Genomic DNA, 24,985 nt, shown 5'->3' with positions numbered 1-24,985 from the left:
AAAGAATAAAAATAAATGAAGAAAGCCTACAGGATTCTGGGGACACCATTTGTTCAAAATTAAGTGAACCAGTATTCACATTACGGGCATTCCAGAAGAAAAGAGAATGGAAAATGTATAAATAACATGTTAAAAATAGCTGAAAACTTCCCAAGTATTGGCAGTGAGATGGACATACAGGTCCAGGAAGCTCAAAACACCCCATTTAGGTTCAACCCAAACAGGTCCTTTCTGAGGCACGCTATTGTCAAATTGTCAAAAGTCACAGACAAAGAAAGAATTCTTAAAACAAGAAGAGAAAAGCATCATGTCACATATAATGAAATCCTCATCAGACTAACAGAGGATTTCTTAGCAAAAACCTTATAGTCCAGAAGAGAATGGAATAATATATTCAAATTACTAAAAGAAAAAAAAAAAACTAGTGGACAAGAATACCCAGCAAAATTATCTTTCAGAAATGAAAGAGAAATAAAATTCTTCATAGATAAGCAATAACTAAGGGGATTCATCACCACTAGACTGGCTTTACAAAATATTTTCAAGAGAGTCATGTCTGGAAGTGAGAAGACAACTGCCACCATCATGAAAGTTTAAGAAACTCTAAAACTCACTGGCAGAGCCGATACACAAAGGAGGAAGAGAAAAGAATCAAGAATTGTCACCACAGAAAACAACCCAGCCCAAAACTTACAATAAGATAGGAAGTAAGGAACAAAAGATATATGAAACAATCAGAAAACAATCAATAAAATAACAGGTTTAAGCCCTCACCTTTCAACAACAGCCCCGAATATAAATGGATTAAATTCACCATTTAAAATATGTAGACTGGCTGAATGGGTAAAACACCTAAACTCAACTGTGTCCTGCCCACGAGAACTCACATCACCTGTAAAGACATATATGGGGTTGAATTGAAGGTATGGAAAAGATATTCCATGCAAACAGAAACCAAAAGCAAGAAGGAGTAGCTATACTAATATCAGACAAAATAGACTTCAAGTCAAAATCTGGAAAAAGGGACAAATAAGAACATTATGTAATAGTAAAGGGACTAATTCAGCAAGAGAACATAATAATTATAAATATATATGCACCCAACACTGGAGCATCTGGATATATAAGGTGAACATTATTAGAGCTGAAGGGAGAGATAGACTCTAATGCAATAATACGTGGGGATTTTAACACCCTACTCTCAGTATTGGAAAGATAATCAAGATGGAAAATTAACCCAGAAGCATCAAGTTTAAACTGTACTATAGATCAAATGAACTTAACAGACATTTGCAAAACATTTTACCCAGCAGCTATGGAATGCACTTTTGTTGTATCTGCACATGAAACATTCTCCAGGATTGACCAAGTGCTAAAATACAAAAGAAGTCTCAAAAAATTTTAAAAAATCAAAATCATATCAAGTATCTTATATGACCACAAGGAAATAAAACTAGACATCAATAACAACAGGAACATTCAAAACTATACAAAATATATGGAAATTAAACGACATGCTTCTGAATGACCAGTGGATGAAAAAAGAAATTAAGAATAAAATTAAAAATTCCTTGAAACAATCAAAAGTAGAAATACAAAAAAACGAAACTTATGGAGCATGGCAAAAATAGTATTAAGAGGCAAGTTAATAGCAATAAGCCCCTACATAAAAAAACTGGAAAGATATCAAATAAGTAACCTAACAATGCATCTCAAAAAACTAGAAAAGCAAGAACAAGCCAAACCCAAATTAGTAGAAGTGTTACATGATCTTTGGGGTGTTCATTTTCTTCCCAGAAACCTCTGTGGCTGGTGGCACCTTTGCCTGAGTTCCTGTTTTGCATCCAGAAAGAATAAGGTACACAGACAAGTGAAGGGTGAAGACGATGAAGAAGAGCTTTATTTAGTGTTAGAAGAGCTCAGAGGAGACCTGTAGTGGGTAGTTACTCTCTGTAGGCAGATCATCCCTTGAGTATTCAGCTCTCAACAGAGAGGGGGCCCTGGAGAGGGTGGCTCCTCTCTGCAGGCAGGGTGTTCGGATGTCTGCTGGTCTTTGAAGCTCTCGCAGAGGGTAGCTTCTCTCTTCGAAGCTCTTGCAGAGAGGGTAGCTCCTCTCTGATGTGAAAGATAGAGAGATGATGAGGAAAAAGGACATGTTTTTTTTCTTCCCTAATAGATGTTACTAACAAATGAACATTGTAGTTAGATTCTATTAGAAACCTCATAGAGTAAGATACCCATTTGATTTAAATGACAACATTTATCATATACCTAAATTTTTATCTCTTGAAACTATGCAATGATGATAAAATTATTAGATGTCAGTTTAAAACATGCTTGGGAAAAAGTAGTTTTTCAAAATTGTTAAGATACTTGTTAGAGATAAATAAAATTTTGGAAAATTACTTTCCCAGACCTCTGCAACATTTGTGGGAGTTAAGGAAGAATGAAGCACAGAGTTATAAATTTGGAAAATTCATGGCTAATTACACTTCATTATTAGGTAGACCTAGGGCCCAACCCTCAAGCAAAGACTCAAGGGATGTAGGCTGAACCACAAGGATTTTGTTCTCCTAATTTAGGGTGGCTCAATTTTTAGGAATGAAAGTACCTAGAACTAAAGTACATCTTGCTCAGTTTCCGACCCTAAGTTCCAAATCCAATCGCAGATCATATTACTTCAACACTTGGAAAGGCCACCAGCAGTAGTACCAGAAAAACTGAAGCAAAAATGGCTTGCTCTTCCATTACAGGATTAATCGGCATGCCATTCATAGGATGCAAACCCAGAGAATTTAACTCCAAAATGCACCTGGAATCTGACCAACAGAGAATCTGAGCGTCAGGAGATATTGAAAGAGACAAATATATCAGAAAAACACAAGTGCAGGAATTGATGAAACTAAATGTGAAACAGTAACTCTGTCCATTTTACAGTTCCTAAGGGATTATGCAACATGGCTGAGTAGAGAGGGAGAGCAAGAGATCAATCCAGCAGACTTAGATTTTCATAGAGTTTTAAATATACAACGCTTTATTTCTTCGTCTTGTTATCATAGTAAGAAGCATTTGACTCTTGCTAAAAGGAAGTCCTGGGCCTGAGCGATCATGGACAACATTGGAGACCAGTTATCCCAGACTGAGCCTGTAGCACTTGTGTCTCCTCAGTCCTGGTTAAGAAGGGCTTTCCACCTTGGGAGAGAACAGGAAACCAGAGATATAGGAAGATGCAAAATGTACAGGGCACATGGTTTTGTGTCCCGGGGGCATTGAGGCGTGATTCCTGTTAGGTATTCTCCTCACAAGAACACTGGCAGGTGCTGCCAAAGAGTCAGGGACTGGGGATCAGGGACTCTAGGCAAGCCATCCTAAGGAATTGTGAAATTATAAACTTACTTCACGATGTAAATGTAAAGAGGAAAATGTTTCATGATTGTAAACTGTAAGTAAAAGGATTTGAAAATAAATAATAAAATCCAGTAACTATTGAGTACCTTAGAGATAATCTTGTTGAAATGTCGACATTATAGAGAGTTATAGAGAGGAGAAGAGTGATGCCCATTATGTGAAGTGGAAGGTGCATATCTGAGCAAAGAGGTCTGTTGAGCCTCCTCCTTCACTTTAGAGAGGCAAATGCGTGGACCGACCCAATTTAAAAGCCCTGCTCACAACGGTTGCTAAACGCATGGGCAGTTCTCAGCTCTCTCTAAGACAAATGCTTCTGAGGGAAGGAGTTAGGGGCAGCAAGGAGAACAGCAGATCTGGGGCTCCTCACCTCAATCCAAAGTCCACCAGGGCTCCATACACTGATGCCGACAGTTGTAGTAGCAACACTTCTTGACCCCCTGCAACTCTTATTGCGCCAGCGCATAGGTAAGAGAGTGAAAGGGCAGTCAAGATCAAACTCTGGGCAATATCCATGTTTCCGTGCAGCTGGAAAAAACGCCATAGGTCAGGAGGCTGAGGCAGGAGAATCGCTTAAATCCAGGAGGCGGAGGATGCAGTGAGCCGAGATCGCGTCACTGCACTCCAGCCTGGGTGACAGAACGAGACTCCAAAAAAAAAAAAAAAAAAAAAAGCCATAGGAAGAGTGGGCACCAATGTGTGATTTCCAGGCCAGGTCACCCCATGGACTCCTCAGAGGAAACGTTCCCAACCCCAGCCACACCCAGGGTCGCCAGGCCCTACCTGCACTCCTCAAGACTCCAGGCTGGGTCATGCAGAGGCAAAGGAGGATGATCACAGAGAGTAGAAAGAAGCCGCTCAGCTTCATAATGCAAGAAAACGGTGTGGGGGCACCTGGAGGCTGGACCTGTCTATGTCAGCTTTGGCGGGGCCCCATCAACAGATGGCGTTTTGACTCCCGGGGCTGGAGGTCAGAGGTGCCTCCGCTTAACCCGGAAGCACCATCTGTTTCCTTTCACCTCCAGGAAGAGACAACGTGAAACAACTGGAATGTAACTTCTGAGAGCCCTCATGGACTGCCTCCTTTCAGGGTGTTACAGAACTCTTCATCATTTTTACTTCATCCAGCAGATTTTGAGGCAATAGGACGCCATTGTCTGGATCCTCTTATGTATTCTCCAAAGAACACTGGCATGTGCTATCCAGGAATCAAGGACGGGGATCAGGGATTCTAGGCAAGCCATCCTAAGGAAGTGTGAAATTATATAAACACTCACAATGTAAATATGAAGAGGAAAGTGTTTCATTATTATAAGCTGTAGAAAATAGGAATAAAAAATAATAAAAACCCGGTAACTGTTGAGGATCTTAATGAATCTTGCTGAAATATCCTCTTTACAGAGAGGAGAAGGGTGAAGTCCGTTGTGTGAAATGGAAGGTGCATAATCTAAGCAAGGAGGTCTTGCTTCATTGTCCAGAGGCAGATCTATGGGTCGACCCAATTTAAAACCTCTGATCACAACGATTTTCTAGGGGAACAGGCAGTTCTCAACTCCTTCTAAGACAATGCTTCTGCAGGAAGGTTTCACGGGCAGCAGATCTGGGGCTCCTAACCTCAATCCAAAATCCAGCAGGACTCCATACACTAATGCCGACGTTCGTAGTAGCAACACCATTTGACCCCTTTGCAAATTTTATCCTGCCAGCACATGGGTAACAGGATGAAAGGGCAGGCAACAGAAAACTCTGGGCAACATCCAGGTTTCTGTGCAGCTGGAGAAAAATGCCACAGGGTGAGTCGGGGACACCAAGTGACTTCCAGGCATGAGGGCCAGGTCGTCGCATGGACTCCTCAGAGGAAATGCTCTCCAACTCCAGCCACACTACGCGTCGCCACGCCCTACCCGCCACTTTTCAGGGCTCCAGGCTGGGCCATGTGGAGGAGGCAAAGGGGGACGGTCACAGTGAGTTGAGAGAGGCTGCTTAGCTTCATAATGCAAGAAAAGGGATTGGGCGCACCTGGAGGCTGGACCTGTCTATGTCAGCTCTAGCGGGGCCCCACCAGCAGGTGGTGCTGTGGCTCCGGGGGCTGGAGATCAGAGGTGCCTCAACTTGACCCGGAAGCACCAGCTGTTTTCTTTCACTTCCAGGAAGCAACCACGTGAAACAAGTTCTGGGGTGTAATTTTTCAGAGCCCCCATGGATTTTCCTTTTTTCGGGGTGTTGCAGAACTCTCCTGGCTCTTCCTAATTCTTACTTTATACTGTGGAATTTTTAGGTAATAGGAGGGCATTGTTTTTCCCAGGGACTGCATCAGGACTGACCAATTTCCCTCTTCCCACTGTGTATCCAGAACATTTGAAACCAACTCCTCACAGCCATGTTCAGATAAGGGTGCATTTGAAGTGTTTACTTTTACTACATTAACATTGAAACACACACAGACAGAAAGTAAGAGCCAGATATTGATCTATTAGCAAGATAATTTCTAGATTTATGAAAAATCTAGTTCCTTGTGCACCACAGGCTTTAAGTTTAATTCGTGAAAAAATTTTCTCATTTAATTCATGTCTTAATGTCTTCATGACTGTGTAAAAACTTCACTAGTTGATAAAGTCAAAAGGCCAACTTATGGCTTACAAGACTTAAGATCATTGGTGTCCATTCATTATCTGACTAGTAAGCAAACGAAACAGGGAATTTAGTGGCTGCACACGATGCGTAACACAGACTTTACAAAATTAGTCCAGGAACGTTACTAAGCAAGTATTCAGCAATAAAAACCACACAAACAAATGCTAAAGATAGATTCTGATTTCCAAAGCTGCCAAATTATATTATGTGGAAAGTACAATTTTATTTAAAAATTATGAGATGTTTAAAGAAACATGAAATACTGCCCATACACAGAAAAGAGGAGAAACAATAAATAGAAATGATCCTTTAGGAATCCCAGACAATAGCCTAGTGGACAAAGATATCAGTTATTATACTCGAAGAACTAAAGGAAATCATGGGCAAAAAGATTAACAGAAAGTATAAAAATCAGTTTCACATCATAAAAAAAATTCATGATGAATGATGAGGTTGTAAAGTAAAATCGCTGATATAGAAAGTCACAAGAGGGTCTTACCAGCAGATAGGAATAGACAGAAGAGAGGAACAACTACTATAATTATAGGTCAATTGAGATTATACACTCTGAGGAACGATAAAGAAAGAGACCTGTGTAATACAATCTAATGGAAAAACATGTGCATAATGGAAATCTCAGAAGAAAGGAGAGAGAAAGAAAGAGGCAGACAGATATTTGAAGATGTAATGGCTGAAAACATTTGATTTTGCTTTAAAACACAAATCTCCATGTATAAAAATCTCAATGAACACTAAGAAAAAACTCTAAGAGATCCACACCTAGACAATTTATAATGGAAATATCAATGACAAAGACAAAAATAAATTCTTTTTTCTTTGAAACAGTCTCATCCTGTCGCTCAGGCTGGAGTGCAATGGCACAATCTTGGCTCACTGCAACCTCCGCCTCCTGGGTTCAAGCGATTCTCCTGTCCCAGCTTCTCGAGTAGCTGGGATTACAGGTGCACACCACCACGCCCAGCTAATTTTTTGTATCTTTAATAGAGATGGGGTTTCACCATGTTGGCCAGGCTGGTCTCGAACTCCTGACCTCATGATCTGCCCACCTCAGCCTCCCAAAGTGCTGGGATTATAGCCATGAGCCACCGCGCTTGGCCGAGAAATTCTTGAAAGCAGCAAGAGATAAATAACTCAAAATGACTAATAAATAAGCTTAACAGCTGATTTATCATTAGAACCATGCAAGCCAGAAGATAGTGAGAGAACATATTAAAAGTGGTGAAAGAAATATCGGTCTACCAAGAATTCTATATCTTGGCAAAGCTATCCTTCACAAGTTAGGGAAAAATTAAGGTACTCCCAGATATATGAATACTTCATGTTTTTCACCATTAGATTTCCCATACATGAAATACTGACATGATGGCATATGTAGAAAACTTTTAAGAATCCACATAACTCCAAAATATTATTAGAGCTAATAAACAACTCATCAAGGTGCAGGACAAAATATCAACCTATACCTTTCAATTGCATCATGAAAAAAATCCATTTACAATAGCATTGAAAAGAATGAAATACACAGGAATTTATTTAAGAAAATAATGGCAAGACATGTACATTTGTTGAAAACAACAAATCATGATGAAAGAAATTAAAGAAGACATAAAAATAGAGAGCCATTCCATGTTTGTGGATTGAAGACTCAATATTCTTAGGCAGGCAATTTTCCATATTTTATCTAAAAACTAAATGGAATTCCTATAAAGTTACAGATGACTTTTTGTAGAAATTGACATGTTAATCCTAAAGTTCATGTGTAAATGCATAGGACCCAGAATAGCAACCACAATCTTGAAAAAGTGCAAATATAGAAGACTCACACTTCCATATTTCAACACTTACGGCAAAGCTACAGTGTCAAGACAGTGTGGTACTAGCATAAGCATAGACATATATATCAAAGGAATAGAATTGGGAGTCCAAAAATCAACCATTACATTGTCAATTCACTTATCTTCGACAAGGGTAGAAAAACTATTCAGTAGAAAAAGTCATCTTTTCAGCAAATCATACTGGGAAAACTGGATATCCACATGCAAAATAATATAGTTAGAACCTTATAGCACACCAGAATCAAAAATTCCACTTCCATAATTATACCGAAGAGAACTGAAAATGTATTCACGCAAATATTTGCCCATGAATGCCCATAGCAGCATTATTAATAACTAATAAAAACGAGCATCTGCGAAAAAGGAATCTGGATCTGCACCTTGAGTGGAATGCGAATATTAATCAAGTTGGACCATAAACCTTAGTATAGATGCTAAACCTATGCAGCTTCTAGGGAAGGACATCACAGACAGAACATTTCTGCAGCCTTGGAGAAGGCAAAAGTTCTTAGATACAATAATATTCATATGAAAAGGAAAATGAATATGTTTGATTTCATCACATGTTAAAACTTTAGCTCTTCCAAATACATCATCATTAAGAAACAAAACAAAACAAAACAAGCCACACCCTGGGAGAAAATTCTACTTCTAGGTATTTACCACAGATATTTAAAAATATATATTACTGTGCCTTGTACAAGAACTTATGTGATATCCTAATTCACAATGACCCAAACTGGGAACACCAAATGTTTATCAGCAGATAAATAGAAGAACAAATGTGGAGACTCAAACAATGGAATACTATTCAGCAATAAAATGAATGAACTGCTGATACATACAAAACAGAATGAATCTCAAAAACACTGAATAACAGCGATACACAAAAGGTAATGTTATTCCATAAATTCATTATATAAGGATTAAAAACAGGTGAGTTATGAGTTTCTAGAAGTCAATATATTATTTGCCCCTGAAGAACTGGGACTGAATTTGAAAGGAGCATAAAGCAAGATGAATGTTCCATATGTTCATCTAGGCGTTGTGCAATCATATGTATGTGTTTGTCAAATCTCATTCAAGCAAATGCATAAGATCTGTGCTTTTCTTTATATGTATTTTACCCCCCTTTCAAAGAAGGCATAATAAAAAATTATTTTATTATTATTACTTCCAAATTTGTTGTCCTGGCACTTTTTTTTTTTGAGCACTGGGGTTGAGATCATCCCACTCAATATCTCTAAGCACGTCTATGAGATGGTTATTATTATCCCTACATTAAGGTGAAGGAACTCTGCATCAGAGACCCCACTTTCCAAGACTATGCAAGCGGTGGGATACACATTTCAAGCTAATTATACCACAGCACACAGCATTTATGACTCTGGCTGTCTCGGTTATTTGCATGTTAATTTAGGTTTCCTTCCCTGCACAATCAGCAACATGTCAGGGAAACTGTTGAATGTATGTCTCTCCACATATAGAGAAGAGAGTCTGTTCAGCAGACTGTAGCAGGTAATTCTAGCTTCCCTGATGCTAAGGCCCCTAAGCCCATCACAGCCTCTCCTCTTTAACTGCTGGGCTGGTAAAATAAGGCAGGTGGCTGATCACAGGGCCTCTGTGTTCTTGGGAAGGATGCAGTGAAGAGAGACAGGATTCTCATAACACTATGACCAAGTCTTTTATCACACACCTACAAGCAATATCAGACCTCATAGAGAAGATTCTTTCTTTCTTTCTTTCTTTTTCTTTCTTTCTTTCATTCATTCTTTCTTTCTTTCTCTTTCTTTTTCTTTCTTTTCTTTCTTTCTTCTTTCTCTCTCTCTCTTTTCTTTCTTTCTTTCCTTCCTTTCTTTTTCCTTCATTCCTTTTTCCTTCCTTCCATCTCTTTCTCTTTCTTTTCTTTTCTTTCTTTCTTTTTCTTTCTTTCTTTCTCTTTCTTTGCTTTCTTTCTCTCTCTTTGTCTTCTCTCTTTCTCTCTTCTCCCTCTCCCTCCCTCCCTCTCTCTTTCTTTCTTTTTAAGGAAGCTCTACAATATTTAGTCAGCATGTACTATGAAGTTAACTGTGTCAAAGTTTTTCATGGGCAGATGTGGGACTTAAGCTTGCAGGAAAGAAAAGATTTAATTAAAGATATACTAGTTCTTAAAAAAGAGCTAGAATGGAATCCAGATCTCTTATTCCTAGACTAGTGATTTTTCTTACTCCTCTATGTTGGCTTCTTCTCCTGGATGTTTGGCTTTCCCTGGAATCATCCTTAGAATAGAGGGTGAAAGGGCATAAAAGGAGTAGAATTTCTATTATTAACACACCACCTGCCCCAAGACTCTGGCCTGGTCGTCTGGTCTTTCCATCCACAGATAACATTTTTAAATCCACTCACTCTTGCTGAAGTGGTGGAGACTTGACATATCACTCTTCGGTGTAATTGCATCTAAATGTATGCTGTAGGAGTAGGACAGTTCTTAAGCTAAGTGAAGAGATATGCTGCTGTGGACTTGGGGAATACTCATGGCACTAGTAGATCAGGGACTTTCCTAGGGCTTGCTGCAATACATTTTCTCTGTTCTTTCTGGGGGACTGTTAGATCCTGGGGTCCTATTAGTACAGAGGTCACGAGAGACTTTAGGGTTGGCATCAGGAAGTAGATGTGTGCCTGGCAGAGTAATAGCATCTTGTTTTTAGTGTTGGATTTCTATCAATACATCTAGAAATGTGGCTTTGATTGCTATTCTCCCTAATGCTTCAAAAATGTCCCATTCTTTTCTTCCAAAACCATTTTTATCAGAAATGCCCTCAGCCCCTTGAGCCACTAGGAATTCAGAGATCACTGGAGCCAAAAGCAGATAAAGCAGAAAATGATCCCTTTATTGGAAGTTTGAAGGGGCTCCGGGTTTAGAAAGCCTAATGCAAGGAAGCATGGGAAGGTGATGTCATCCATGGACCAAGGATCTGGGACCACATGGGAGTCTGCAGCTCAGAAACATCAAAGACTTCACTGAGGTCGGGTGACACCTAGGGAGAAAAAAGACAACCAGATATGTGAGGATAGTGGAGAGTGGGGGTGAGGATGGGAGAGCTGGGACCCCTGTCCCCTTTAGCGTCAACTGCACCAGCCCCCTGATCATTAGGACACCAGGTCACTAGTTATAAGCTGGGACCATTGTTTCTGCTGCTTACCCTCTCTTCAGGTACAGTGTTACTTATTGCAAAGGGGCATGGAAGAACCATTTCCCCAATCCAGATTAAAAATTTCCTCTCCTGACATTGCAAGTGTGCAATTAGCACCTGAGATCTCTCAGCATCTCCTGCACCTCCCTTTCCACTTCCTTTTTCACAATCTGAACAGGAATCCTTCTATCTACTCATATCTTTCCTATATTCAGAGAGAGTGGACTGCTAGTCTTTGGGCTTGTGGTCTCTGAAGGAGCACAGATGAACTCTAACAGGGATGAAAGAACATTTATGTACGTGCAGAAAGAAAATATTAACTGCTGTAATATTTCATACTATATGAGAACGAATTTGAGGTTTACTAATCTAAAGTATAAGAATTGACAAGAGTATACCATAAACTCATAAATATGCATATATAGTCAGTGCATGTTCAAAAAAATCTTTAGCAGGTAGGCATGTATAAAAATATTATTGAAGAATACTCAATTAAGAATAGGAATTCTAGGACCCAGTGATAGTCCAAGCATCCTTCCCTGCCGCTACCAGGTCCTCTACTCGCCAGGAAATGGTGTTCATCTTCCCACCACTTGTAATATAGCACTTCTATTGATGTGAACAATGGTTATCCGTCCTACCATGTTCCTGGAGAGTCCCCAACTTTGGGACAGGTACCTCTCCTATTTGGTAAGAAAAGCAAACTTACCTTGCTATTGGTCCAGCTTTTCAAGTGGTTGCTAAGCAATAGGACTATGTAGATATTGGATTTCTGTCTTCATTATATTGTTGTGTCAAATGATCATCTTGGGCAACCTCGTGCTCAGTAATTACAATATTACGTGACTCACTGGATTCCTGTTTGTATCTGCCTTTTTGTTCATGACTGAGTAGGTCTTGTTCGCTATCTGCAGATTGACCAGACTTTCCTTTTGCATTTTGGCCAGACCATTGATCTTGATTAGGATTTGGTGTCTGGATTTGAGACTTGTCTTCTACTAGCTTTTCAGTTTGGAAAGAAATACTGCTTTGGGATACATCTTTCTGCGAGCTCTTTCCTCCATAGTTGAGTCGTCTTTCTTCTGTACTTGAAGATTGGTATGACATTTTATTTTCCTTACGGCCATGCTCTTGATCTTGACTAGGAATTGTTACCTGGTTTTGAGACTTGCCATGTATTTTCTCTTCAGTTTGGATAGAAATACTGCCTTTGGATACACCTTTCTGTACGTCCTTTTCTCCACTGTTGAGATGTCTTTCTTCTGTACTCGAAGATTGCTATGATATTTTATTTTCCTTACGGCCATATTCTTGAGCTTGACTAGGAATTCTTACCTGGTTTTGAGACTTGCCATGTATTTGCTCTTCAGTTTGGATCGAAATACTGCCTTTGGATACACCTTTCTGGATGCCCTTTTCTCCACAGTTGAGATGTCTTTCTTCTGTACTTGAAGATTGGTATGACATTTTATTTTCCTTATGGCCATGCTCTTGATCTTGACTATGAATTGTTACCTGGTTTTGAGACTTGCCATGTATTTTCTCTTCAGTTTGGATAGAAATGCTGCCTTTGGATACATCTTTCTGTACACTCTTTTCTCCATGGTTAAGTTGTCTTTCTTCTGTACGTGAAGACTGGTATGATATTTTATGTGCCTTCTGGCCATGCTCTTGATCTTGATTGAGATTTTTTGTCTGGTGTTGATTCTTGTTATATACTAGGAGCTCATCTTGGGTAGTAAAAATGTCTTTGGGTCCATGTTGGAGTCTGTCTTGATGTGCAGGATGGAGTGAAGTTTGTAGTTTACCTGAATGTTCCTCTCTCACGTCAACCACATTTTGGTAATGCCCTTTATTTTGATGAGAATTTTTAGTCTCAAGTTGTTGTTTGTTAACTACTAGTTCTTCAGTTTGGAGAACATAACTGCTTTGGGATCCACCTTGTGTTCTACCTTTTTGTGCACCAGAGGCTGAAGCTTGCTCTTTACTTAGTCCGTGAACCCATAGCCTTTTTTCTGTGTTTGAATATTGACTGGATAATCCCTTTCCAGATGGGCTATTCCCCTGATCTTGAGAAGGATTTTGTGTCCCACAATGAGCTTGGCCTCCTTTATGATGTATAACTATCATGTGAAAATGACCTTCTGATTTATCATGGTCTCTGCCTTCTTGTTTATAATTGAGCAGTTGTTGACTTCCATCTAGGTGTTGTTTTGATTTTGTCACCTTATGTAGGGCATTCAAATCATATTGTTGACTTTTTCGGGTCTGGTCATGATCATTGATGTCTACATGATATGTGTGTTGAATAGAAAAACTGCCTTTGGATTTAGTATGTTGTTGGTCTTTTTGTCCAAAGTAGTGCTGGCCCTTTTGTCCATGTGGAAATTGGGAAGATCCACTTGGTAATTGGCCTTTTGATCCATCTGGTAATTGATAATAGAAATGTATGCATTCATTATCTCCAAAGCTCTCTTGAAACTCTTACCTCCCACCTTTTCCCAACAAATTTCTGGTATTTCTGAAAGCCTACGGCGTTGGGTGGAGAAAAATCATTTCTCATCAAGGAGAAGAATCTGTGCCTGAACAGGTTACTGTTTGCACCCTGAATATCCTTAGAGGCCATTCTTTTTGAGTCGCTTTCCCCAAGGCTTACCCTCTCCACTCACCTTTTTGTCCCATCACAGCTGCTTGCTTCTCCAAGATAAGGAGCAGGGAAAGGACAAAGAGGATGATGGACTTCATCTTGCTTGAAAAATCTTGTCTGAGAGCTGAGCGGATCTCTTCATTTATATGTTCCTTGAGTGGGTGTGCTATGGGTGGAGCTGAAATGTCAAAAGGCACTGCCCTTTCATAGCTTATTAGTAAATGCCAACTTCCTCACCCCTGCTCAGTGGGGGATAATGTCAAAGTCCCCAGGGACTTAGCATGGGGACATAATGTCAAAGGCAATTTTTTTTACTTCCAGAATCCCCAGCAAAATTTTATCGGTCTTTGTATATCATCATGCCAGATCGCTTGCATTATACAGAAGAAATTCAGTCTGGAGTAGAAAGGAGACTAGCTTCAGGTTACAAAAGTAATTGGTGGCTGACAATGCCTTCATATTCTAAATGCGAGTTTCCTTTCTGATGCAATAACTTAAATATTAAATTTTAGGTATAACTCTATCCTTTGTCTTGGTTTAAAGTAATCCTGAGACACATTCTGTTTTACTTGAGAAGGAGCAGTCATAGACGTAGAATGATACAGAAGAGAAAGAAACTTTATGTAAGCCAAAGAAAAAAATTTCAACAAATAAATGAGGCATACCAATGTCAAATGTATCTGTGAAGTTCATCACAATAAAGACTAACGTGTCAAAAACTTTCTAATGTTACTCACTGCTAGTAATGTTAACGAGAGATGAATACAGTTGTGTTGGGTTGTCAGTTGAAGGATGGAGTCCAGCTGAAACCATCTCAAGAAGTCTGATTTCATGGTGGAATGAGAGGTGCGGCTGCATCTGGAGGGTGAGGTAAGCTCCAGAGATTTTTTGAAAGGATGAGAAAAATTTAACATATTTTTATGATGCTAGGAACAACTGTTGGAAAAAGAAGTAAGAATGTTGGTTTCCAAATTGGATTATTTGATGATATTTACCTAAACAAAAATGTATTTACCAAAATACATTTTTTAAATAAAAGCATTTCATACTTCTGTAATAAACTGCTGAACCCTCCAACAGGCTGTGAGAAATATTTGCCAACTTCAATTCATTAAATAATGTATTGAGAGTGGACCTAAAGCTAAAATTTTTACCTTGGGTGGAAGCATAGGGTTTTTTTGCTTTTGTTGTGTTGTGTTGTGTTGTTTTGTTTTGTTTTGTTGCAATTGTGAAAACTTCTTGAAAAATCCGAGGAAGGTTTTTTGTTTGTTTTGTTTTTTTGTTTTCTGTTGTTGTTTTTTTTTGAGACAGAGTCTCGCTCTGTCACCCAGGCTGGAGTGCAGTGGCACCATCTCAGCTCACTGCAAGCTCTGCCTCCCAGATTCATGCCGTTCTCCTGCCTCAGTCTCCCAAGTAGCTGGGACTACAGGTGCCCGCCACCACGCCCAGCTAATTTTTTGTATTTTTAGTAGAGACGGGGTTTCACCGTGTTAGCCAGGATGGTCTCGATCTCCTGACCTTGTGATCCGCCCGCCTCAGCCTCCCAAACTGCTGGGATTACAGGCATGAGCCACTGCACCCAGCCAGTTTCTTTACTTTGACTGAAAAAGTCCTTGTTATGAGCAGACAACAGGAGAAGCAGCAACATTTGAACAGTGACCCTGTATGCATTCAGAACACTGTGGAGGGTAGTTCTGGAGAAAGGAAGGCTTGGAAACTTATTTTCAATTATTCTCTCTTAAAATCCTAACCTTCCAGTAAGCAATGCTATATGGAAGGGGAGAGGGGAAAGGCCAACCATAGGAAAAAATGCTACTTATGCCATCAAACTTGAAGCATGTGAGCTATGTGGTTTCTCTATAAGCCATTCTGAGATCTTACCAGTTTTATCTGTTTGCCCTAAGGGCAGTAAGTATTTCCTTATGGCAGGGACCCCAAAATAAAAGAGTAAAGTTTTCCTGAACACAAATTTATTGCTGTACCTGCTAATCACTATAATCTTCCTTATACTTCCCTTAAGGAAATACCAGGAACTGTTCTGTTCCAAGATTACCGGAACAAACAAGAGTCTGAAATATTAATCTTACTTATGGATCAAGAACAAAACTTCCAACTAATCTAGTGTCCAAAAGATACAGATAAAACAAAGATGTACAAGATTTGCAAAAACAAAGCAGGAAAATGCAAACTAGGCACAACATGTGATTATGATACTCATATCATGATTGGATTTAATGAAATTTGAAAAAAAAGCATTTCAAAATTAAAAATAAATCTATTGATAAAGATGAAAGACGAAATTGGTAATTTGGAAAGCATAAACATGGTATAGTGCTGCATACATCTTAGATATGGTATCATGATTGGGAAAATATCAAATGATAAAAAATAAACAAGGAAAAAATAGTAGAATATTTTAAAGTTCACCAAGTAGGAGACAGGCCACTGAGCTTGACACAGCTTATATGCCCCTGTGGCAGCACAGTGGCTATGTGTCCACACTGAGTACCTGAGAAATAGCCCTGTAACACCCTCTCCCTCCAGAGACACATCCATGGCCTGCTCAGTGGCCCTATACTCCCAATAAGAGCTTGAGAAACAGACTCACAGGCTCCCCTGCTGGGCTTGACACCACGCTGGCCCAGCTGCCGAGAGCCCATTTCCCAAACCTGAGAAACAGCCCATGGGCCACCCCTGGTGGGCATACCCAAGCCAGCCAAGTAGCTATGTGGTCATGTCCCAGGTCTGAGAAACAGTCCCACAGATTGCCTCTGGTGGTCACACCTGAAGGACAACCAAGAAGCTCCATGCCTGCACCCTAGGCCTACAGAACATCTTCTTGGGCCACCCCTTACAGAAATGCTCAAAGCCTAGCCACTCAGCCATGCAGCTGTGTCAAGTGCCTGAGAAAAAGCCCTCTTTCCTCTCTCATTCCCTTCCTCTCGTAGGCCATCCAAGCAGCCTTACACCCACATCTTGGGCCTGAGAAAAAGCCCAGTAGACTGACCCTGGCAGACATGTCTTCAGACCAGTTGAGCAGCTGTACTTCCACGTCCTGAAACCAAGAAACAGCTTCACAGGCCACCCCTAGCCTGTAGTCACACTCACTGACTGAACAAACATGTGCCCATGCTTCCAGCCAGGATAACAGCACCCTGGCCCCAATACCATTGAGTCATACCTTAATTGAATTACCTACCACGTGGACGCACATACCCCTGACCTGAGAATGAGCGCTGGAACCACAGCACTGGCAAAGCCATGCCACTGTAGCAGCACACTCTCTCAACTAGGGCGCTGAGAAACTCTCAAGTGCCACAAGTGTGGATCATAGGTGAAGAAACTCTATGGAAACAATACTGCTACATACACCTACAGCAAAAACCAACAAACCCAAATGAACTAACACCTAAAGACCCATTCATAAAAATAAGTTTTCGCTTATGAAATCTACTCCATAAAATTGGAAGAGGCAACTTTTCCATCAGACACATAAAATAATAGCAGAAAACTTCTTGCATCTTGGGAGAGAGATAGAAATCCAGGTCCAGGAAGCTATAAGAACCCTAAATAAATTCTACCTAAACGGGTTCTCTCCAAGGCACATTTTAATTGCATTGCTAAAAGTCAAAGACAAAGAAAGATTTTTAAAAGCAGCAAGAGAAAAATGTCAAGTCACATATAAGGTAACCCCCATCTGACTAAGAGAATTTCTCAGGAGAAACCTTACAGGCCAGGAAAGAATGGCATAATATATTCAAATTACTAAAAGAGAAAACTGTCAGCTAAGAACATTACACTCAGCAAAGCTATCCTTCAGAAATGAAGGAGAAATAAAATCGTTCAGAGAGAATAAAAATTAAGAGAGGAGGGTGGCAGAACAAGATGGTGGAATAGAAGGCTCCAATGATCCCCCCTGCCCCCACCAAGGTCACCAATTTGACAAGTATCTGCAGAGAAAGATCACCTTTATAAGAACCAAAAAATCAGGTGAGCACTCACAGTAACTGATTTTAACTTTATATCACTGAAAGAGGCGCTGAAGGGGTAGGAAAAACACTTGTATCACTGATGCCACCCCTCCTTCATCTCGCGGTTGCAGGTGTGGGGCACAGAGCATTTCTGTGCACGGGGTGAGAGAAAGCACAGCAATTATCAGTTAAAAAGTGGCGGGAATGAAGTTAAAGTATAGAGTCTTTATTAGTTTTCTTTCTCTTGTTTGTTTACGGAAGCAGTGTTAAGTTGTTGTCAGTTTAAATAATGGGTTATAAGATAGTATTTGTGAAGTGTGAGTCTTCCAACTGTGTTCCTCTTAGTCAAGATTGTATGGCTATTTGGGATCCCTTGACATTCCAAATGGACGTTAGAACCCACTTTTCCATTTCTACAAGAAAGCCATAAAATTTTTGATAAGAATTGCATTGATTCGGGCTGGGCATGGTGGCTGTAATCCTAGCACTTTGGGAGGCCAAGACAGGTGGATTGCCTGAGCTCAGAAGTTCAAGACCAGCTTGGGCAACACGGTGAAACCCCGTCTCTAGTAAAATACAAAAAATTAGCCAGGTATGACAGCGTGCACCTGTAATCCCAGCTACTCAGGAGGCTGAGACAGGAGAATCGCTTGAGCCTGGGAGGCAGAGGTTGCAGCGAGCTGAGATCGTGCCACTGCACTCCAGCCTGGGCGACAGAGTGAGACTCCATCTCAAAAAAAAAAAAAAAAAGAAAGAGAGAATTGCAGTGATTTGATTATCACTTTGGGTAGTGTGCCATCTTAACAATATTAAGTCCTCCATTTCACAAATAAAGGATCTACATCCATTTATTTAGGTCTTTACTTTCTTGGGGAAGTGTTTTGTAGCCTTTAGTGTATAAGACTTACATGTCATGGGTAATTTATATTTCTAAGCATTTTGTTTTTTATGACATTCTAAACAGAATTGTTTACTGAATTTTAATTTTGAATTTTTCATCATCAATGTATAGAAATATGACCAATTGTTATCTTTTAATCATGTATTCAGCAACACTGGGGATTTCATTTATTAGGTCTCATGGTTTCTTAGTTGATGCTTTGGAATTTTTTGCATATGTATTGTCTGCTAATGAAGGTAGTTTTCCCTGTTCCTTTATTTTTTTAATTTAATTTTTTATAAGTTATTGGGGTACATGAGTAAGGTATTTGGTTACATGAGTAAGTTCTTTAGTGGAGATTTGTAAGAACCTGGTGCACCCATCACCTAAGCAGTATACACTGCACCATATTTGTTGTCTTTTATCTTTTATCCCCCGCCCCCCTCCCACTCTTCCCCCCAAGTCCCCAAAGTCCACTTTATCATTCTTATTCCTTTGCCTCCTCATAGGTTAGCTCCCACATATCAGTGAGAACATATGATGTTTAACTTTCCATTCCTGAGTTACTTCACTTGGAATAATCATCTCTAATCTCATCCAGGTCGTTGCAAATGCTGTTAATTCATTCCTTTTTATGACTGAGTAGTATTCCACCATATATACATATATGGGCATCATGGTGAGAGAGAGATGTATATACATATATATATATAACAGGTTCTCTCCAAGGCACATTTTAATTGCATTGCTGAAAGTCAAAGACAAAGAAAGATTATATATATATATATATATATATAAAACACTGATATATATATATAAAACATATATATATATAACTCATATATATATATATATCAGAGTTTCTTTATCTACTCATTGATTGATAGGCATTTGGATTGGTTCCAGGATTTTGCTATTGTGAATTGTGCTGCTATAAACATGCATGTGCAAGTATCTTTTTTGAATAATGACTTCTTTTCCTCCGGGTAGTTACCCAATAGTGGGATTGCTGGATCATACGGTACTTCTACTTTTAGTTCTTTAAGGAATCTCCACACCGTTTTCCATAGCAGCTGTACTAGTTTACATTCCCACCAGCAGTGTAGAAGTGTTCCCTGATTGCCGCATCCGCAGCAACATCTACGGTTTTTCGATTCTTTGAATATGGCCATTCTTATAGGAGTAAGGTGGTATTGCATTGTGGTTTTGATTTGCATTTCCCTGATCATTAGTGATGTTGAGCATTTTTTCGTATGTTTGTTGGCCATTTGTATATCTTTTTTTTTTTTTTTTTTTTTTTTTGAGACGGAGTCTTTGTCTTTCACCCAGGCTGGAGTGCAGTGGCGCGATCTCGGCTCACTTCAAGCTCCGCCTCCCGGGTTCACGCCATTCTCCTGCCTCAGCACTCCCCCCCGCCCCCCGACCAGCTGGGACTACAGGCGCCTGCCACAGCGCCCGGCTAATTTTTTGTATTTTTAGTAGAGACGGGGTTTCACCGTGTTAGTCAGGATGGTCTCGATCTCCTGACCTCGTGATGCGCCCCCCCTCGGCCTCCCAAAGTGCTGGGATTACAGGCATGAGCCACCGCGCCCAGCCTGTATATCTTCTTTTAAGGATTGTCTGTTCATATCCTTAGCCCACTTTTTGATGGGATTGATCGTTTTTTCTTACTGATTTGTTTGAGTTCGTTGTAAATTCTGGATATTAGTCCTTTGTCAGATGTATAGAATGTGAAGATTTTCTCCCACTCTGTGGGTTGTCCATTTACTCTACTGACTTCCTTTTGCTGTGCAAAAGCCCTTTAGTTTAATTAGGTCCCAGCTATTTATCTTTGTTTTAATTGCAATTGCTTTTTGCCTTTTGGTCATGAAATCCTTGCCTAAGCCAATGTCTAGAAGGATTTTTCCAATGTTATCTTCTAGAATTTTTATAGTTTCAGGTATTAGGTTTAAGTCTTTAATCTATCTTGAGTTGATTTTTGTGTAAAGTGTGAGATGAGGATCCAGTTTCATTCTCCCACATGTGGGTAGCCAATTATCCCAGCACCATTTGTTGAAAAGGGAATCCTTTTCCCCACTTTATGTTTTTGTTTGCTTTGCCAAAGATCTGTTGGCTATAAGTATTTGGGTTTATTTCTGGGTTCTCTATTCTGTTCCATTGGTCTATGTGCCTATTTTTATACCAGTGCCACGCTATTTTGGTGACTATGGCCTTAGAGTATAGTTTGAAATCAGGTAGTGTGATGCCTCCAGATTTGTTCTTTTTGCTTAGTCTTGCTTTGGCTATGTGGGCTCTTTTTTAGTTCCATATGAATTTTAGAATTGCTTTTCCTAAATCTGTGAAGAATGATGGTGGCATTTTGATGGGGATTGCTTTGAATTTGTAGATTGCTTTTGGCAGTATGGTCATTTTCACAATATTGATTCTACTCATCCATGAGCATGTATCATGACATCAGCTGGTATACTCCAAGAACTAAAGGAAATCATGGAGAAAAAGACTAAAGAAAAGTATGAAAATCATGTCTCACAATATTGAAATAATTCAAGATAAGCGATGAAGTTGTAAAGTACAATCGTGTCTCACAATATTGAAATAATTCAAGATAAGCGATGAAGTTGTAAAGTACAATTGCTGAAATAGAAATTCACCAGAGGGGCTCACCAGCAGGTAGGAATGGACAGAAGAAAAACCCAACATAATTATAGGTCAATCGAGATTATACACTCTGAGAAACAGTAAAAAAAAAAAAAAAAGAATGAAAAAAATGAATACAGCTTCAAAGACCTATGGAGCATAATCTAGTGTAAAAACATATGCATAATGGGAATTTCCGAAGACAGAATGAGGCAGAGGGTATTTGAAGATATAATGGCTAAAAACATTTTGATTTTGCTTAACAATATTAATCTCCACATCTAAGAACCTGTTGCTGGTGGGACTATAAAATGGTAGAGTCATTGTAAAAACAGTGTGTCAGTTTCTTCAAGAGTTAAACAGTGTTGCCATGTGACCCAAAAATTCCACTTCCATGATTATACCAAAGAGAATTGAAAATGTATTCACACAAAAATTTGCACATGAATGTCCATAGCAGCATTATTAATAATTAGTAAAAACAAGAGCATCTTGGAAGAAAGGAACCTTGATCTGTACCTTGCATGGAATGCACATATTAATCAATTTGAACCATAAACCTTAACATAGATGCTAAACTTATGCTGCTTCTAGGGAAAGATATCACAAACAGAACATTTTTGCAGCCTTGGAGAAGGCCAAAGTTCTTAGACACAATAATATTCAATTTAAAAGGGAAAATAGATATATTTGATTCTGTCACACTTTAAAACTTCTACTCTTCTGAATACACCATCATTAAGAAAATGAAAAAAAAAAAAACCCAAGCCACACACTGGGAGAAAATTTCACTCCTGGGTATTTACCACGGATAATTAAAAATATATGTTATTGTGCCTTGTACAGGGATTTATGTGATATCTTAATTCACAATCGCTCAGTTGGGAACACCAAATGTTCATCTATCAGCAGATAAATGGAAGAACAAATATGGAGACTCAAACAATGTAATATTATTCAACAATAAAATAACTGCTGATACATACAAAGACAATGAATCTCAAACATTGAATAACAGTCGGACACAAAAGGTAATGTTATTATATGATTTCATTATGTAAGGATTAAAAACAAGCAAGTTATTAGTTTCTATGTCAGTATAACATTTGCCCCTGAAGGGCTTGGAGTGAATTTGAAAGGGTCATAAGGCAAGATTAATGTTCTATATGCTCATCTAGGTGTTGTGCAACCACATGTATGTGTTTGTCAATCTCATTCAAACAGATATAAGATCTGTGCATTTCTTTGTATGAATTTTACCTCTATTTCAAAGAACATATAATAAAAGATTGTTTTATTATTATTATTTCCAAATTTGTTGTCATTCTGGCACTTTTCCCTGAGCACTTGGGCTGTGATCATCTCACTCAATACATCTAAGCATCTTTATGAGATCGTTATTATATCCCCTCATTAAGAGGCAGGAGGTCAGTATCAGAGATCCTGTGGCCCAAGACTATGCAAGTGGTGGGAACCAAAGTTCGTGCTAATTGTACCACAGCACACAGCATTTATGACTCTGGCTCTTTTGCTTGTTTGCATGTCAATTTATGTTTCCCTCTCCCATGCAATCAGCAACATGTCAGGGAAACTGTGTAATGTATTTCTGTCCATACATAGAGGAGAGAATCTGTTCAGCAGACTGTAGCAGGTAATTCTAGCTTCTCTGATGCTAAGGCTCCTAAGCCCATCATAACCTCTCCTTTCTAACTGCTGGGCTGGGAAAATAGAGCAGGTGGCTGAGCACAAGGTCTCTATTCTCTTGGGAAGGTAGCAGTGAAGAGAGACAGAGTTCTCATGCCACTATGACAAAGTCTCTAATCACACACCTACAGGCAACATGAAGACATTAAGACCTGATGGAGATTTCCCTTTCTTTCTTTCTCTTTCTTCCTTTTTCCCTCTTTCTTTCTTTCTCTTTCTTTCTTCTTCCTTCCTTCCCTCCCTCCATTCTTTCTTTCTTTCTCTCTCTCTCTCTTTCTTTCTTCTCTCTCCTTCCTTCCTTTGTTCCCTCCTTCCTTCCCTCCCTCCCTCCCTTCTTCTCTTTCTTCCTTTCTTTCTTTCTCTTTCTTTCCTTGCTTCTTTCTTTTCTTGCTTCTTTCTTTGCTTGCTTCTTTCTTTCTTCTTTCTTCCTTCCTTTCTTTCTTTCCTTCTTTCTTTCTTCTCTCTCCTTCCTTCCTTCCTTTGTTTCTTCCTTCCCTCCCTCCCTTCCTCTCTTTCTTCCTTCCTTCCTTTCTTTTCTTTCTTTCTTTCTTTTTCTTTCTTTGCTTGCTTCTTTATTTGCTTGCTTCTTTCTTTCTTTCTCTCTTTCTCTCTTTCTTTCTCTCTCCCCTTCCTTCCCTCCCTCCCTTCCTCTCTTTCTTTCTTCCTTCCTTTCTTTTCTTTCTTTCTTTCTTTCTTTTTCTTTCTTTGCTTGCTTCTTTATTTGCTTGCTTCTTTCTTTCTCTCTTTCTCTCTTTCTTTCTCTCTCCCCTTCCTTCCCTCCCTCCCTTCCTCCCCTCCTCCCTTCCCTCCCACTCTCTCTCCCTCTCTCCTTCTCTCTCTCTCTTTCACTCTTTTTCCCTTTTCCCCTTCCTTCCTTCCTTCCTTTCTTTCTTTCTTCCTTTCTTTTCTTTCTTTCTTTCTGTCTTTCTTTTTCTTTCTTTCTATTTCTTCCATCAGGAAACAATACTTTTATTGTACCTATGAGGCAAAGAAAACAACAACAAATGCTTTGCTGGAGTCATACAGCCAAAGAAATAGAACTAAAAGGAGAATTTATGGTAAGCAATTGCTAATTCTCTACAATTTCTTCCTCACCAAGCTATTGTAGCACAGGGGCCATTCAGCTGTGTATGCATGTGCTGCATGTGTGTGAGAAGTGGAGATGGGTACCTGTGGGCCCACAGCACAACCACATACATATTTATTGGCTGATCTATACTAATTCTTAGCAATGACATACTTGGTAGATTTTACGACTTCATAATACACACATAACCGGCTGCCTGGCTGTGGTGATGGACAAACATAACTACACCTACTCTTTTGGCTCTTTTGATGAAGCTGACCTACTGACTTTCAAGCTGTTGGCTAGCTTAGGGAATGATTTGCTTCTCCTGGAAGACGTCATGACTCTTAATAAACTTATGGCTCCTTGGTTGTTGGTATGTGGGGCCCAGGCTAACCCAACTCTGGGCCTATATGATCCATGGTTTTGAGGGTGGACAACAGTACCAATCTCTACTCCGAGTAGGCCTGTGTCATTCTGAAGCATTCATGTCCATCTGACCTATTCTGGCCCTACCAAATTTACTGCAGCATTAGACACCATCTTTAAGGTCTTATTGACCTCCTTTCTTTCTTTTTCCTTCCTTCCTTCCTTCCTTCCCTCCTTCCTTCCCTCCTTCCCTCCCTCTTTCCTTTCCTTTCCTTTCTGTCTCTCTCTCTCTCCTTTCTTTCTTTCTTCTCTTTCTCTCTCTCTCTCTTTCTTTCTTTCTTCTTTCTTTCTTTTGAATGTCTACAATTTTGAGTCAGTATGTACTAAGAAGATTGCTGTGTCAAACTTTTCCATGTTGCAGATGTGGGACTTAAGCTTGCAGGGAAGAACAGATTTAGGTAAAGATATACAGGTTATTATGGCAGAATTGGAACTACAATCCAAATCTCTTATTCTTAGGCTTGTGATTTTCTCACTCCCCTATGTTGGCCTCTTCTCCTGAAGGTTTAGCTTTCTCTGGAAACTTTTTTAAAATAGAGGGGGAAAAGGCAGTATAGGCAGCAGTATTTCCATTATGAAGACA

General features: G+C 39.5%; 1 protein-coding gene and 1 long non-coding RNA gene across 2 annotated transcripts; both read right to left on the bottom strand.

Moving 5' to 3' along the window:
* Positions 1-1,879: 1,879 nt before the first annotated feature.
* On the bottom strand, positions 1,880-4,371 carry LOC107970033 (uncharacterized). The gene is made up of 3 exons (XR_010154035.1): positions 4,189-4,371; positions 3,776-3,933; positions 1,880-2,115 (listed from the first exon to the last, which is right to left on the bottom strand). It is a non-coding gene; the product is annotated as an uncharacterized LOC107970033 (long non-coding RNA).
* A 7,450-nt stretch (positions 4,372-11,821) lies between these two features.
* Positions 11,822-13,813, bottom strand: SEMG2 (semenogelin 2). The gene is given in 2 exon segments (NM_001009138.1): positions 11,822-13,494; positions 13,738-13,813. Coding segments are annotated over 2 exon segments (1,224 nt in total). The 3' UTR covers positions 11,822-12,346.
* Between the last annotated feature and the right edge of the window lie 11,172 nt (positions 13,814-24,985).

This window comes from Pan troglodytes, chromosome 21 (genome assembly GCF_028858775.2).
Source record: "Pan troglodytes isolate AG18354 chromosome 21, NHGRI_mPanTro3-v2.0_pri, whole genome shotgun sequence".
NCBI classification, from domain to species: Eukaryota; Metazoa; Chordata; class Mammalia; order Primates; family Hominidae; genus Pan; species Pan troglodytes.
This window is presented reverse-complemented; position numbering and strand designations above follow the sequence as displayed.